Source organism: Elgaria multicarinata, chromosome 9 (assembly GCF_023053635.1).
Source record: "Elgaria multicarinata webbii isolate HBS135686 ecotype San Diego chromosome 9, rElgMul1.1.pri, whole genome shotgun sequence".
In the NCBI taxonomy this organism is placed as follows: Eukaryota; Metazoa; Chordata; class Lepidosauria; order Squamata; family Anguidae; genus Elgaria; species Elgaria multicarinata.
In genome coordinates, this window is record NC_086179.1 from 19,438,514 (window position 1) to 19,454,532 (window position 16,019).

Below are 16,019 nucleotides of genomic sequence, written 5' to 3' on the forward strand. Positions count from 1 at the left end.
TCAAGGTCTCATGACTTGATCTCCCACGTTGGACTACCAGGTAGTCCCTTGCCAACATTCTTCTATATGTCCCTCTTGCCACTGGCCTAGCAACTAGGGATGGGACTTGGTAGTACTCCACCAAGGCCAGATTTGCTCCATGTCACCAGTTGCTGATATTAGTGTATTCTGAGAGCAGTGGAAGCTCATGGCTCCAATGTCAGTGGGGCTGTGAATCCACTCAGTTTCAGTCAGAACCTGTCAGACCTCTAAAGAAGCTATCCAAGGTGCTGAATCCATTTTAGGGATTGGGTTCAGCACCTTGGACAACACATTTACCATTCTGACTGAAACCCAGAGCAGATTCACAGCCACACTGACATTAGAGTCACCAGCCTCCACTGTCTGAGAAAATGTACTGGTTTAGAAAAAACGTTAAAGTCTATAATCAGATCATTGCTTATAGGATATTCATCCAGTTCAGATGTTCATACATTCACTTTTAATGAAACTGGTGAATAATTTCCAACTTCTAGAGCTTAGTATGCAATACAGCCCTGATTTTAGTTTTCATAGTCTCAGATACTTATATTTGAAATCCAAATTGAAATGCAGGTCATTCCAAAGCAAGAGGCCATGACACTAAAAGCACTGCTTTTCACTGTCACCATTCTAATCTCTCACAATGAGGTCACACAAACAAAGGCTTGATCACCTGATCACAATCGTCATGTTGGCCAATATAGGGAGAAGTGGTATCTAGAATTGCATCCATGCAGCTTTATCCTATGAAAATTTACTCAGAAGTAAATCCTATTAATTTCCTCCCAAATAAGTGTGCATAGGATTGCAGCCTCTTAAAGTAAAGCTTTCTTGATAAGTTTCTTTGGGTGGGGGCACTGAAATGATAACCAACTCTTGACCTAGAACAAACTCCCTCATGCATTTGTTTCTTTTTGTTTCTTTACTATCTCTTCTTACCTTGAAGAAGAGTTAACTTCTTGGCTTCCTTCTAACCTTATTTGTTTATTATTTATTATCCTCAGTTTGCCCCTTCCCACTACCCCTTGAGTATTTTGACCCAAAAAAAAGAAAAGGAAAAAAGAGCCCAGTTCAATAAAATTCACTTCTTGTGCATAGACCATTCCATTGTGTTCTTGTGCAAGATCCTGGCATTTCAATGGGACTGATAAATGAGGAGCTCCTGGTAGATGGTGCCTATTGTTTTGTTTTTATTTGCAGCTGATGACCTCTTACATGATTTTATTTTTGTGTGTGCTTGTTCTGCCCACAGGTATACGAGTTGGATGGAACCATGCATGACAAATCCTGGTCTGTAGCAGCTTACAAAGATGTAGCCAGACAGTTTGTAAAGGACCACCCTGATTTTGTGGGTGCAAAGGTTATATACACAACTCACAGGTAAGGGATGTCTAGATCACTTTGCCAGCACGGACAAGCCCTAGAGTTTGAACTTAATTAAATATCATTTTATTGATGAAACTATAGGTCATGTTAGAAAGGAAAATGTTGCAGTGAGTTTAAAAACAAACAAACACAACTTCAGAAAATTGTATGAAAAGATCCCATTGGATTCCTGCTCATTGTACCAATCTATCGTATTAGCATCTACTGATGTTGCTGATTCTCATATTTCCAGGCTCAGAAATATGAACCTTGGAGGCTTATGATGCTTACCTCAAATACAAGGCATAATTCTTTTTTGGCTCAGGTTTTAACTTGTTGCAGAACACCATGTGCTAGAAGGATGAAGGAGAGAAGGGTTTCCTCTGTCCTGCTTACTGCTGCTGCTGGAACAACAGCCAATTAAGTGGGTACAAAGTGGAGTTGGGTGGGAAAGACAGGATGGGAATTGTAGGCTTGCAGGTGGATGAAGAGGGGGCATGGAAGCTCATAGGGAGTGGGGCATGGATTGCACCTTGTCACATCTGCAGTCAGGCATGGAATGGGCTCCAAATCTCGTTGAATTGGCTTGGCTTAAGCTAAGATTTTTGCCTATTTTATGGGGGAATAGCTTGGCTTTGCCCCCCCATAAATCGATCCCATTTGCACATGGAGGAATTTGCCCATCACTATTATCATGTAAGCATTTCTGACCGTTTATGCACTGTAGCAGCAGCAACAACAACAAAATTAACACTTTGAGCTTTGGAGTTCTTTAATATTATCAAGTAAATTTTTTATTGTCTGCTGCAGAATCCAGGAACCACCCAGAGAGCTCCGGCTATTGGGCGGTATAGAAATGTAATAAATAAATAATAATAAATAAATAATTACTTACAATGTAGTCAAATTCTGAGTTAAGTACTTTGTTCTAACAGTTTCATAAATAGGATAGTTGAACAAATAGCAGAGGCAATCCTCAACAATGTTACTCTCGCATATACAATGATCTAGTTTGAATGACATGGCTGGGTCATCATGTGTGATTTAACCCACAATGAGCTGTAGAGTGTAGGGGGGGTCACTGTTTTGAATATGCAACTCCCCATTGGGATGATTGGGAATTGTGGCACGTCATGAAAATCAGCCTATTGTGGGTTATTCAAGGGTTAAATTGTTCGAGGCTAATGCAAAGGTTGTTTAAGTCTTACATAACCCTTGTTTAACTCAGTATAGAACACCAAAGTCAGTGAGACTTTTTAAATGGTAACAAATGTCATGGCAAAAGCTTAACAGTTCTTATAAATCATATAGCTAAAGCAGAAGCTATAGGAACATTGCTTAGTTCAAGAACCAGTTCAAGACTAATAGCACCATGTACATTGATGGTGCTATATAAATAAATAAATAATAATAATAATAATAATAATAATAATAATAATAATAATAATAATAACTACAAATGTGTCAGAAAGCAGTCCAACAATAGTTTCCCAAGTCAGGATCTCTATGGTTCACAATACAAGGCAAGGAAACATTCCAGGCAATTCAAGACATGGTTCAAGAGCAAATTATAAAAGTAGAATTTACACACACAGAGAGGCAAAGATTGGTCCAACAGTTCTATTACCATGGTATGTGTATCAATGCAGACCTAGGTCAGTCCAGACAAGGAAGCATTATGGGCTTTTAAGATGACATTTCCAACGCAGACTCACCAGCCCTTGCTCAAGCTCCTGGTAATAGATCCAGGACAGACAAGGCTCTTAAGTTCATAATTCATTATAAGCTCAAGCAAGTCAGTACCTTGGGCAATTAAAAAGTTGCTAAGTCCAGGCAAGAGAGAGAGCACTGGGCAGTAGAGAGTTTCCTATGCAGGACCTCTACGATCCATGCTCCTAGGCATATTAAGTCTAGGACTCAGGATAGTTTCAGGCACATTCTTAACAATACATGGTTTTTTAACAAACAAGGGTTGAGATTTGATGGAGAATCCAGTTGAGAAAGTGTAGCTCAGATGATTGAAATCCCATGCAGAAAGGGTTTTGGACAGAAAAGATTTTCCCAGCAAAGCTCCATCGCCTCAGCACAAGCTTAAATGTAAGGCAAGGGCTGCTAGAGCCCTCCTTCTGACGATATAACTGACAGGATTCTAACAAATCAATAGTATGTTAAAAAAAGGCACTTCTATTCTACTTTTCGTACTTCTATTGCCAAGAAACAGATTTGAAAGTTCTTCTTCCTTAGCCCAGTCTTTCCCCACCTGCTGTATTCCCACAGAGAGGATATCAGTTTTCTTAGCTGTAGACATGTCATTCAAGGTCAAAACTTGCAGCTGGTCAGGAGCGGTCAACTCCCTCTGCATAACCCCCTCTGTAAAACCAAGCAGAATGAATGTTCTCATCTTTCTAACGTTCCTCATCCTGAATAGGCCCAAACCAACCCCTGCACTTGCCATCAGATGACGAACTGGGCTCACAAGCCTTGGACTTCTTAGGACTGAACTGGGTTGTAAACCACCTCAGTCTACTTTTTAAACAGATTCTGACTCTAAACCATAGGGCCCACAGCAGTGGGAATACAGCCAATCCCAACAGTAATACTCCCCATTGCCCCGCCACCCAATTATACTGTTTTAATGTGAGATATTTAGGTTCTGTACAAACATATCTGCAAACAGGACTGGTTGCGGGTTTTCTGCTGCAGAGTGAGCTCTGCTTTCCCCTACCTTTGCCTCTCAAAGATCATGTGTACAGCTTCTGAATCAACAGCAGTTTGCCTTTTAGTCTTTGCTGCTTCCTCATTCTTTAGGTGGGCTGACCATGTTTTGTATCTGGTCAAGCACTTGTTCAACAAGAATAAAACCTTGAAAAACTGCTCTGAAAATGGGATTCGTTCGCTTCCTGGTTGACACAAGGGTCATCCAATCAGTATTGAGCAAATCAAGCTTCTTCTATGAAAAGGAAGAACAGCTCCCCACTTCCACCCCCAGAGCTTGATCCAGGTTAGATGGTTATATGTGTACACAAAAAGCAGTGAGTGCAGTGTTAAAATGATGTACATCTGTATACACCTTAACTAATGCATTTTACACATAACATCTATATCTCCAGAAGCTGATTCAGGGTTTAAAAATAGTATTTTTAAACAGAAGAGGCCTGTTTTACCTCTTGGTACTCCTCTCTTTCTGTTAATTTCCAGGAAGCAGAAGGTCCCCCAGATTAAAGAAGCTGTCCGCACAGCAAAGGCACTCAGAGCTGAATTTCCAGACACCATGGCAGGGTTTGATTTGGTAATCTCCAATATTTCTTACTTGGTTTTGCATTTTATGTTGGAAAGATTACAGGGAACAAGGAGATGATATATTTGTTGAACTATTTTTTTTCCTTGGGCTGTAATTGGGCTACAAGTGCTTTACTGGGATGCAACATAACTTCTAATGCCAACAGCTGAGCCTCTGAACAATTTCAGCAGTATCTGGGGTAGAATATAATGGATGTATGGCACTCCATAGAAAATACTACTAATGATTATGAAGTGGGAAATGCAATCTTAGAACTGAAGAGCTGGAAGGGATCTGAAGGAGCCATGACAAAAAGCAAGATCCTCCCATATTGGTCCCCTAAGGATTAATGTGTGTCATCCAGATAACAGAGTTTGCTATAAACAGAGAACGGTAATCAAGGTATATCATGCCAAATGCACCAGGAAAAGAAAACTACAGCCATAGGTACTCTTATGCGCCACCTTTGAAATTTTAATTAAAAGATGGGCCATATATATATATATATATATATATATATATATATATATTTAAAAAAATACATGCCAAAATAAGTCCTATTGAAAGAAATGGTATCTACTTCCATCTAAACAAGAATAAGATCAAGCTGCATGTTATTAAAGGCATAATCCACTTGAGGAGAGGAGCAGGATTTTCTTATGCAAGTCCCACTGAAATGTTTTGGGTTGCATCTATTGAAGTAGGCTTTAGGCTACAAAAATCTTATGTCACAATATATTTCTAAATTATGCAGTACAATCTTATGCATGTTTAAATATGCATAGGATTGCAGCCTTTAAGATGCCACAGGATTTTATTGTTGTTTTATTCTTACAACAGGGTAATATGGCTGCCCTTTTGAAAGCTAATTCTAATAATTTCTGATTAAGTGAGTAACTCCATCACATTACTATTACCTCAGGCTAGCTTGAAGAAACTGGAACCTATTCAAATGAATGGATGACCCCCTGGGGATTGTGTGTGTGTTGGAATAAGCAACAGTCATTAGTTAAGTTACTGTATGGAGGGAGAAATAACTGATTAAGAAGCAATCCTAGGGTTGGATCCAATGGTACAACCTTCCCCTTCTAGAAATGAGCATTTCCATTCGTGTCAGCGCTTGTCCCCAGAAGCATGACATTGCACCCATTAGTAGGGGCTGCTGCACTACTGCTTGTGGGGCTGGCTAGCCCAACCCCAACCCCCACCAGGTGGGTCTGGGCTGCCAGAACAAGGAAAGCTTTGGATCCAACGCCTATGCAGACAGAAAAAAAGTCCATGATGGCTGGGGAACGCTGAGAGTTGTAGGACTTCTTTCTATCAACATGCATAGGATTGCACCCAAAATGGTTAATGCATGTAGGGAATTTTGGTGCTTCGGCTGTCTTAGTTGTAACCAGAAATTAATATTAAATAATGGTCCTGTTTAAAGCTTGCAGTTGTCTTCTGTCTCCAGTGTGGTCAGAGACATAACTTACTCTGCAAGAGTATACACTCACAATGATGATGGTTGCTATAGAAAACGTCCTGAGTTAAATGACCAAATAGGGTTCAGAGCAGTTCAGTACAAAATGTTCCATCTGGGCTATGGTGCTTCCCTAACGAGGGCAAGGTCTGGTTACCCATGCTGAAGCTTTGTGTGCAATTGTGCCCACTTAAGAAAGCAAAGCAAAACTCATAACTCTGCCTCGGAGTTATGGTTACAAATGATTTCCATCTTATTTCACCAACTGAATTTAAAGTATTTTTTATTAAAATACTGTCATTTCAATGCTGTCCTTGCTCTTGATGTAGACAAGATCTAAGCGCTGAGTGCTTATCCAGAGCAATTTTCTTCACAGGTTGGCTGGGAAGATGGAGGATACTCTCTCTGGGAGCTGAAGGATGCCTTGATCTTTCCGCAACCTCTAAAAGATAAATTGCCATACTTCTTTCATGCTGGTGAGACTGGTAAGCATTAATGTGCCACAGTGCTGATTTAAAGGAAAATAGTTAACTAAGAGATGAGGACTGCAATCTTTCAAGTATGTTTTGGATTGGATTGGATTGGATAGGTCTTTCAAGTATATTTGAATCATATGTCATTATCCAGCAAGGGAGAACTACCTAGGAAAATGGGCTTTTGCATACAGAAGCCATGCTAGACTAGGACCTGCAACACAGATGATGTGTGGCAGTCTCCTGGATATGCATCCATATCGTTATACAGATCTAAATACGAGACATTCCATACATTTATCATCTGCCATGCACAGTTTGGATGAGGCTGCACACTTCTGTCTTGCAGTAGACCAGAATATGCATACCCATTTCCTGCAGTGCTTTGCTTTTTGTAAAAATATATATGTATTGGTTCCATAGACCTGGAGTGCTTCCAGGCAAGGCTTTTATGATACAATCACCCTGCCTCATTCACAACATTTTATAGGGGGTTTAGACAATGTTATCTTCTACTCATAACCCTATCATGTCTTCCTACTGATTCTTCCATTCTTTTCTCTTACCATAGATAATCTGTTAAGATAGAAAAGGTGGAATAGCTTCACAATGCCTACTAATTTATTTATTAGTCCTTAGTAGTAAGGACCCTCTGTCTGGAACCACAGTTGTAAAAGACAAAATCTGCTCCAAGCCTTTCCATGAAGCATAACCATTCAACCCCCAAACCTGTTATAATACTAATTGTTGTTGTACAATCAATATACAGCAGATTGAATTCCTCACCATTAGCTTGAAGGCTGATGGGAGTTGTGGGCCAAAACATCTAGAGGGCCTCAAGTTGCCCATCTCTGATATACCTTTCGCAGAGTAAAATATGTTGAAAAATAAAACAGGTTGCTATTTAAATATTCAAATGCACGGGATATCAGTCAATTATAGTCAGAGTTCCAAAATGCAACATCAAAAGTTTAAAGGTCAATGACCTTATGATCCATACACAAGTCAGGGTACAAAATACAGGTGCTGCAGCAACAGCATTGTTTCCAGCAACGGCTAGACTGAGCATGCAGGCTTATGTCACCAGAACCTCTGAGCATCACCCTAGGCTAAGCTGCAGTATATTAAAAGCTTGCTCCTGAGGAGTTCCCTCCTCTTGATGAGTCCTTGTTTGGAGTTGGGTGCTTCTTCTTAGAGGAGCCCTATCGATTTGTCTCCTAAGGCAACAATGCTCTCTAGGACTGGGTGGTCTTTCAGCCTCTGACTCTGAAGCAGAATTCCCCTCTTCCTGCAGGGATGGACTTGTGATCCTTTCCACTGAAGGTCCAGGCTCCCCCAGATCTCCTGACATGGGTGGTTTCATGGTGCCATCTGTCTCTGGGAGCTCTATCTCCTTGAAGGAGGAGGATTCCTCCAGCAGGGGCATGTCAAGTTTTCTGGGAGGGAACTCAGGTCACATGGTCAATTTTGTGCAGTCCTAGTGCTGTTTTCTGTGGGGTTATAATGAGGTATGGTTCTTGGTAACTGAATCCCCCCCCCCCAGTACTATGCCAATGAAAGCTTGAAACAATAAAAACAGAAAAGAGGCAGCCTTTCCTTTCACCTTGCAGTGATGGTCTTGGTCTTGGTGGAACTTGGTTGTAACCACAGTCAGGCCTCACACATCTAGGATCAGGAGCAGAGATTCCAGATTGGTGGACAAGTGAAACCCGAATAATTTCCATAAGCAGCCTCAGAATCTCTTGCTACAGCTCTCCTTTAGTCTGTGTTTGTGTGACATCTGTTCCTGCTTATAGCTGCTGTGAATGGCTACTTTACTTTAGCAGCCCCCAAATGCTTGACCACAAAATGGTGGATAGGCCATTTTGAATATCGTCCTCCTGAGGTACATAGAAGTTATATCTTTCTCATGAGAGCCAGTGTGATGCAAAAGACAGGACCTGGGAGATTCAGAGTCATAACTTTGCATTATTCTGCAATTAGCGTGACAGCTGTGGGCATGTGATTTTATTTCAGTATTGCATGGTTGACACAATGAGGGTTTAATATATTCTGACCTGTTTGGAGAACATGATATATAGTAGAAAGAAAACTCTAAAACAACAACAACCCACTAGTGAAAATTCTTGCCTAGGATATAGAAATGCTCAGGTGATGCCTTTTTAGACTGCATTAACACTTTCTCCTTCAGGAAATAACCTATTTGGGACTTTATCTGTATGTATTTGGGAATATTTATTTACAATATTTATATACTGTTCCATGTCTAAACAGATATGCAGAGTAAATATCATGGCAACCATTTTGTGTTTATAGAATAATGTAAGAATTTTCTGTATCACTCAGACTGGGAAGGCACCCCTACAGATATAAATGTCTTGGATGCTCTGCTGTTGAACACCAGCCGGATTGGCCATGGATTTGCCCTTGCGAAACATCCAGCAGCTAGGGAGTTGGCTTTAAAGATGGATATTCCTATAGAAATCTGCCCTGTTTCTAACCAGGTATTGTTCAAATAGGAGGTAGCATGGCCCTGGAAACTGTTAATTAGCAGGACTCCACCTAGTATTTATAAATTAGTTGTAGTAGTGATATAATAAATGAATAATAAAAAAGAGAGATTGTAGTCTAACCTGAGTAACCATAGTCAGGCCTTGCACATCTAGGATTAGGAGCAGTGATTTGAGATTGGTGGGCAGGTCTTATTCACTGGCATACCCTCTTCTCTATGATGATGGTATGTATCCATGGTAGAGGACTGTTTGGACGAGCCATAGCTCATTGTGATAGAGCACATGCTTTGCATGCAGAAGGTACCAGGTTCGATCCCTGGCATCTCCAAGTAGTAGTAGGAAATAATCCTGCCTGAAGCCCTGGCGGGTTGCTGCCAGACAGTGTAGACAATACTGTGTTGGATGGTCTGACTCAGGCCTAATCTACACCAAGCAGGATATTGCAGTATGAAAGTGGTATGAAAGCAGTATATAAACAGCAGGAGCCACACCAAGCAGAATATAGCACTATGAAAATGGTATATGGTGTCAATGGGCCCCAAAAGTTGTCAGTGCACTTCAATACCATGATAAAGCAGTAATGTGACTCCTGCCACTTATATACAGATTTCATATTGCAATATGCTGCTTGGTGTAGATCAAGCCTCTGTATATGGCAGCTTCCTATGACCAGACCAGATCATAAGGAGGGAAGTCATGAACAATTAGAATACCTAAAGGGAGAGGCATTAGTGCTTTGCAATCAGGTAAAAAAGTAGTCTGTGTGAATGCACTGTCAAAGGATAGCTATGGGCAAGTTTGGTCCCACCCTGTCTACAAAAACCCATGTGGGTGTCTTCAGGCAGAGTGAACAGCTCATGCTCATGCGCACAAGTGTCATTGTTGCCACTGAGGTTGAAACTGTGGCTCTTTGTGCAGTTGCTGAGGTGGTTGTGATGGCAGTGCTATCCTGCTTGCCTGGGGGGTCTGTTTAAATCATCCCTTATTTATTTATTTGAAGTATTTTTACGCTGCTCCTCAGCCAAAAAGGTTCCCAGAACAGCTTACATATAATCAGTAAAAGCGAGGCAATCTCTGCCTGCATGCATACAATCTAAAAAGACATAACAACAAAATTAATTATTGGAATGGAATGCCCCCACTTTCCACTCTCATCTCCCTGAGTATGGCCTGCTGGAATGGCTGCTGGTGGTGACAGTTGAGGGAGGAGGAGCCTTCATGAGGGAGGCCTTTCAGCAAGGCTGGTGGCCTGGCCCCACTTCCCCCTCTCATCTCCCTCAGTATGGCCTGCTAGAATGGCTGCTGCTGGTGACAGTTGAGGGAGGAGGAGCCTTCATGAGGGAGGCCTTTCAGCAAGGCTGGTGGCATGGCCCCACTTCCCCCTCTCATCTCCCTCAGTATGGCCTGCTAGAATGGCTGCTGCTGGTGACAGTTGAGGGAGGAGGAGCCTTCATGAGGGAGGCCTTTCAGCAAGGCTGATGGCATGGCCCCACTTCCCCCTCTCATCTCCCTCAGTATGGCCTGCTGGAATGGCTGCTGCTGGTGACAGTTGAGGGAGTAGGAGCCTTCATGAAGGAGGCCTTTCAGCAAGGCTGGTGGCATGGCCCCACTTCCCCCTCTCATCTCCTTCAGTATGGCTTGCTGGAATGGTTGCTGATGGTGACAGTTGAGGAAGGAAGAGACTTCATGAGGGAGGCCTTTCAGCCTTGCTCTCCCTCTCTGCTCCATCAGCTCAGCTCGCTGGAGTGGCTGCTGGTGGTGACAGTTGAGGGAGGAGGAGTTTTCATGAGGGAGGCCTTTCATCAGAGCTAGTGGAATGGCTATGCTTCCCCCTCTCATCTCTCTGTACAGTGCTTTCATACCAACAACACCAGATCACTTCCAGCCCAGCTTTTATTTTCCCCCAAAAGTGCTGCAGAGCTCCCCGCACATGGGCCTCTGCCCATTTATTTGGGAGTGAGCTGACTTGAACCTAGTGGGGCAATAAACATGTATAAGAACTGGTTGCATCCCATTGACTGCTCCATGCATAATAATTCTGCACTTGGAAAAAATATGTATTTTGCATAAACTGACATGGTTTGTGTAATTTATTCATTTCTATGTCTCTTTTTTGTGTGCAGTTCCAGTTTTTATCTCTTGAAGTATGAGCTGAGTACCTTGGTGTTCATAGAGTTCAGAATATTTTGGCACACAGAGAGATGGTAAAAAATCAGAAGGCGAGAAGCATGGTGCTGAGAAGGACCCTGGCTCAGTAGTAGAGCATATTCTCTAATATAGCAGCCATACATTCCCAGTTCAATCCCTGTCACCTGCATTTAAAAGGACCAGGTAGCAAGTGATGGAGAAAACCTCTGCTGGAGACCCTGAAGTGGAGGCTGGTGCTCCTATTTCAGTGGGGCTGTGCTTCGGCTCTGAGTTACAATCAGAACCAAAGTGCTGAACTCTGCCCCCAAAATGGTTTCATCATTTTATATAGCTCCCTTAGAGTTCTGACTGAAACCCAGAACAGATTCACAGCCCCACTAAAAAAAGGAGCCACCAGCCTCCACTGTATGGATGTATACCTAGATGAAGTCCTACTCATTTTAATGAGACCTGCTCACAAGTGTGTATAGGATTGCTGCTTATGCACATCGATGCAGAAGAAATTCCATTGAACTCAGCGGACTTACTTTCAGATAAGCATGCTTAGGATTGAGCCACACAAGTGTTTCATTTTGTCTGGATTTTGTCTTTCGTCTGCAACACATGAGAGGCAGAATTTTATGGGAGAAAGAAAGAACACTGAGACATATGAGATTCAAAATTCTACACTATTCAGTTGTGAAATACTAACAAATAACCAAAAGGAGGCAAGCATCTAAGTCAGGTCAGAAAAAAAGGAAGAAACAAGTTCTCAGGATGCAAAAGATGTTTTATTTCAAAGCCTGACACGTTTTGACCTGTATTTTTTCAAAGGCCTTCATCAGGTTTTTTTTAGCAGAAGTCTGCAGCAATATTTCTGGCAAGATAATTGATTATCATAAGAGGCAATTACTTTTTGCATCCTGAGAACTTGTTTCTCTCCTTTTTTCTAACGTGATCTACTAAAGGCCTGACGAAAGAATATACAATTTTCTCTTTAAGTGGCAGTCTCTCTCTCTCTCTCTCTGACATGAACCTGTTTCTTCAAGGTCCTGATGTTAGTATCAGATCTGAGAAACCATCCTGCTGCATTTCTGATGTCAGAGGGTCAAAGGATTGTGGTTGCCTCTGACGATCCGGCGATCTTTGGAGCAAAGGGAGTGTCGTATGACTTCTATGAGGTGTTTATGGGCATTGGAGGAATGAGCGCTGATCTGAGGACTCTGAAACAACTGGCACTAAACTCTCTTCAGTAAGTGTTATATCTCTTATGCATTGATATATATGGAGGGAGAACCCCATGTATGCATACACACATGGTCCCTCAGGCATGGCAACAATAGTGGTGAAGTTTGGAGCCTGTAGACTCTCACACATGGTCTAGAGGTCCAGATTTGAAACCACATCTGTCTCTGTGTTACCTATCGTGCTCTAGGATACCTGTCATTTCTGCATAGCCATGTCCCAGACTTTGCAATAAAGAAAACTATCTTCTATGAGAAAGGAAAAATACTTTGCTGGCCCAAGGCATTGTGATAACTGAAGTGGAGCACAAATCGAGTCTCCACCTACCCATTTAAGCTATTCATACATCAATTCTTGCTTTCATCTATTCCCCACCCCACCCCTTTCCTTCTTTCTAAGGCTGCCATTGCATGCACACTTACTAGACAGTAAGTGTCATTGAACTCAGTGGGACTTACTTCTGAGTAGATCTGCCTAGGATTGTGTTGCATATCTTCTCTCTCACACACAAACAGACCTAGTTTGGACATCATCAACAAACCACTGTTTGTTAACATTGGTTTTAGAAAATGCTGTGGGATCAAGTGTGCATGATGGTTCCCGTGTGCCCGCTCACCCCCTCTCCAATAAATAACTTAGGGCCACTCCTTCCCTGGGTTGTTTATTGTGATGTCCGAACCTGGAACTCTATTTATCCTGACATCCTGACCCAGAACTCTGGGTTATTGGGGATGATCAACCCAAAGTTTGAACCCATGGTTTAAAAAAGCTGCCATGCTTAAAGGGGTTCAGGAGCAGATGGGGGTGTAGGTAAGAAGAGATTTAAGGCAAGAGCACAGAGAATGCATCAAGACAGTTGTTTTTTTAAGAAAATGCTTGTGTCAGTAGGGAAGAGATTTAAGGCAAGAGTAGTAACCTATGGCTGCGAGAGCTGGACAATAAGGAAAGCTGAGCGAAGGAAGATAGATGCTTTTGAACTGTGGTGTTGGAGGAAAATTCTAAGAGTGCCTTGGACTGCAAGAAGATCAAACCAGTCCATACTCCAGGAAATAAAGCGAGACTGCTCACTTGAGGGAATGGTATTAAAGGCAAAACTGAAGTACTTTGGCCACATAATGAGAAGACAGGATACCCTGGAGAAGAGGCTGATGCTAGGGAAAGTGGAAGGCAAAAGGAAGAGGGGCCGACCAAGGGCAAGATGGATGGATGATATTCTGGAGGTGACAGACTTGACCTTGGGGGAGCTAGGGGTGGCGACAGCAAGCTCTGGCGTGGGCTGGTCCATGAAGTCACGAAGAGTCGGAAGCGACTGAACGAATAAACAACAACAAAGCATAAGGAATGCATCAGGAAAATATGTAAAAACTCAGCTGCTTTATGTTACTGGTGAGGTGTAGCTGCTATAAGGAATCCAAATCCCATGGGCTCCTCTTTCCACAGTGCATTTTCCCTGCCTCTTGGACTGCTGGTGCTGGTGAGGGAACAGGCAGGGCTGAGCCAAGGTGCTGCCCGGCCACTCTTGAGAATGATGGGGCCTGAAGCAATCTGCTTCATATTGTTGCCTGGCAGAACTAGCTCTGGATTCATATTATGCTAGTGTAGGAAATGCAACAAATATACATGATGTATACAATTCTAGCTAATGAAGCTGCATTTGTTGCGGTGTTGCTGCTTAGAATGGCATAAGTGATGCACATTGGGGTGGGGGAGGATTTGGAGGGAAGATGTTGCAGATTTGGAGAATGCTAGAACTTTATATTCTGCCACTGCAGGAAATTTCAATTTGGATTTTAGTGCAAATGCCAAACTTAGTAAAACACCTGCTAACTGTCTGCAAACAGAATTTATACATGCCAAGTATTATGGGAATATTATACTTCGGAGTACACAGGCATAGGATTGGGCTGCATGCAAGTTTAGGATTAGCGGCCTAAAGGAAAATAGCTATAAAATCTGCAATTAAAAAAATAAATATATTATTTATTGAAAGGGGTTTTAGATTACTTTTTACAATAGAATAAACTCTCCTTCTCCTTCCCAATTATATAGTACTTTTCCTCCCCCACTTGCTTCTGCCTAGAAAGTCGCTCCAGTCCAGTCACACACTTCGGAGCCTGAAGATCCTTGAAGTCAGGGACAATTGTTTTGTCACCAAAATCCTAGGATGTTCCATATTTTCCAGCTCATCCTTGTCTGACTCTCAGCTCAAGGCTGTGGCCATGATGACATCAGCAGCAGTCCTAAGTATACTTACCTGGAAGCACATCTTGTGAATTCAGCAAGGCTTTCTTCCTAGGCTGCACACACCCAGTGTAACAAAAGTCCTCAATTTGTTGAGTTTTTATTTCCTGCTCTTTCTTGGCTTTTGACCTCATCAGTGAAATCCTGGAGCAGCTTTTCCTACCCTTCCTTCTCTGACCCAGTCTTCTTTTTCATTTGTAGATACAGCAGCATGCTACCCACGGAGAGAGAAAAGGCTCTGCAGATCTGGCAAACAAAGTGGGACCAGTTCATAGCTCGGGTCTCTGACATTAGTCCAGGGAGCTCTTAAGAAAGAAGAGGCTGCTCTTTCTTAAGGCTGCAGCAAGCTGGAGTTAGAGGCACAGCAGGAATCTTTTGCCTTCTCCCTGGTACTTTGATCAGATGATTGCTAAGTGCAATATACAGTTGTCTTGTCCTTTGTCCATTTCAGTTCCTGAGCAAAGAGTTCTTTTAATTATGTTGCCAATGATGAAAATGACTGAAGACAAAATGCACTCCTTAAAAGGAGGAATTAAATGTGTGTGAACTCCATTAACTGTTGCGGTCCTGATCCCTTCTCCTTATTTGTGGATACTTAGCACAGATAAGGTCTTTTAGCCCTGGGTACTCACTCTGTCTGTGGCTATATTTCTTTATAAAATGTGCCTTAACAGCTTGGAGGAGAGACAAATGCTTCCTTCTCAAGCTAGAAAGCTACAGGGTTGTGTGCTTTCCACAATTTACCAGGCATGTGCAGAATTAGGTACTGGGTTACTATGTTTGGAATCCTAAAGATCTCGAGTTTCATTTCAAAAGGCAAATTTCTAGCCTGATCTATACAAGATCAGTTCTGGTGGCCTGATGTTGTATAGATTTAGGTGCAGAAACTCATTGAAATCGAGAGGCTTAGTAGGTGCACCACAGAATCACGCTGGAATTGTGATGTCAAAATCTAAAGAATTGTGAACTGAGCTGTCATCTGATTAAAGTCTTCCTAGTCAATTACTCATATGACTTTTATTTGGTTAATCAATTTCAGTCTGCATACATTTGCACATAAATAAAGCACCTGTTCTGAAGGAGAAAAAAATACTCTCCCTTGGGTTTTAGATAATGCTGGCATATTTTGCAGCAGGCACTGTCTTAGAAAAGGCCTTCATAAGTGTCAAAGGAGGAGGGATGCCTCTTCTGTGAGGGTGTCTGTCACTCAAAGGTTTTGAAAGTATTCATTCTAAAAATAACTCTTTCGTCAAAAAAAAATTGTGTGATGAATTAAAAACACCTTAAAC

The 16,019-nt window shown here is 42.0% G+C and overlaps 1 protein-coding gene across 2 annotated transcripts in view; it reads left to right on the plus strand.

Annotated features, from left to right (window-relative positions):
- The window catches only part of ADA2 (adenosine deaminase 2), a 36,528-nt gene extending 20,793 nt beyond the window's left edge, over positions 1-15,735 (plus strand). For both annotated transcript variants that reach the window (XM_063134867.1, XM_063134868.1), the window contains 6 exons: positions 1,274-1,401; positions 4,585-4,675; positions 6,508-6,616; positions 8,951-9,108; positions 12,294-12,496; positions 14,932-15,735. In XM_063134867.1, coding sequence (XP_062990937.1) covers positions 1,274-1,401; positions 4,585-4,675; positions 6,508-6,616; positions 8,951-9,108; positions 12,294-12,496; positions 14,932-15,040 — 798 coding nt within the window. In that variant the 3' untranslated portion in view covers positions 15,041-15,735. The remainder of the gene's footprint in view (positions 1-1,273; positions 1,402-4,584; positions 4,676-6,507; positions 6,617-8,950; positions 9,109-12,293; positions 12,497-14,931) is intronic.
- The last annotated feature ends 284 nt before the right edge of the window (positions 15,736-16,019 follow it).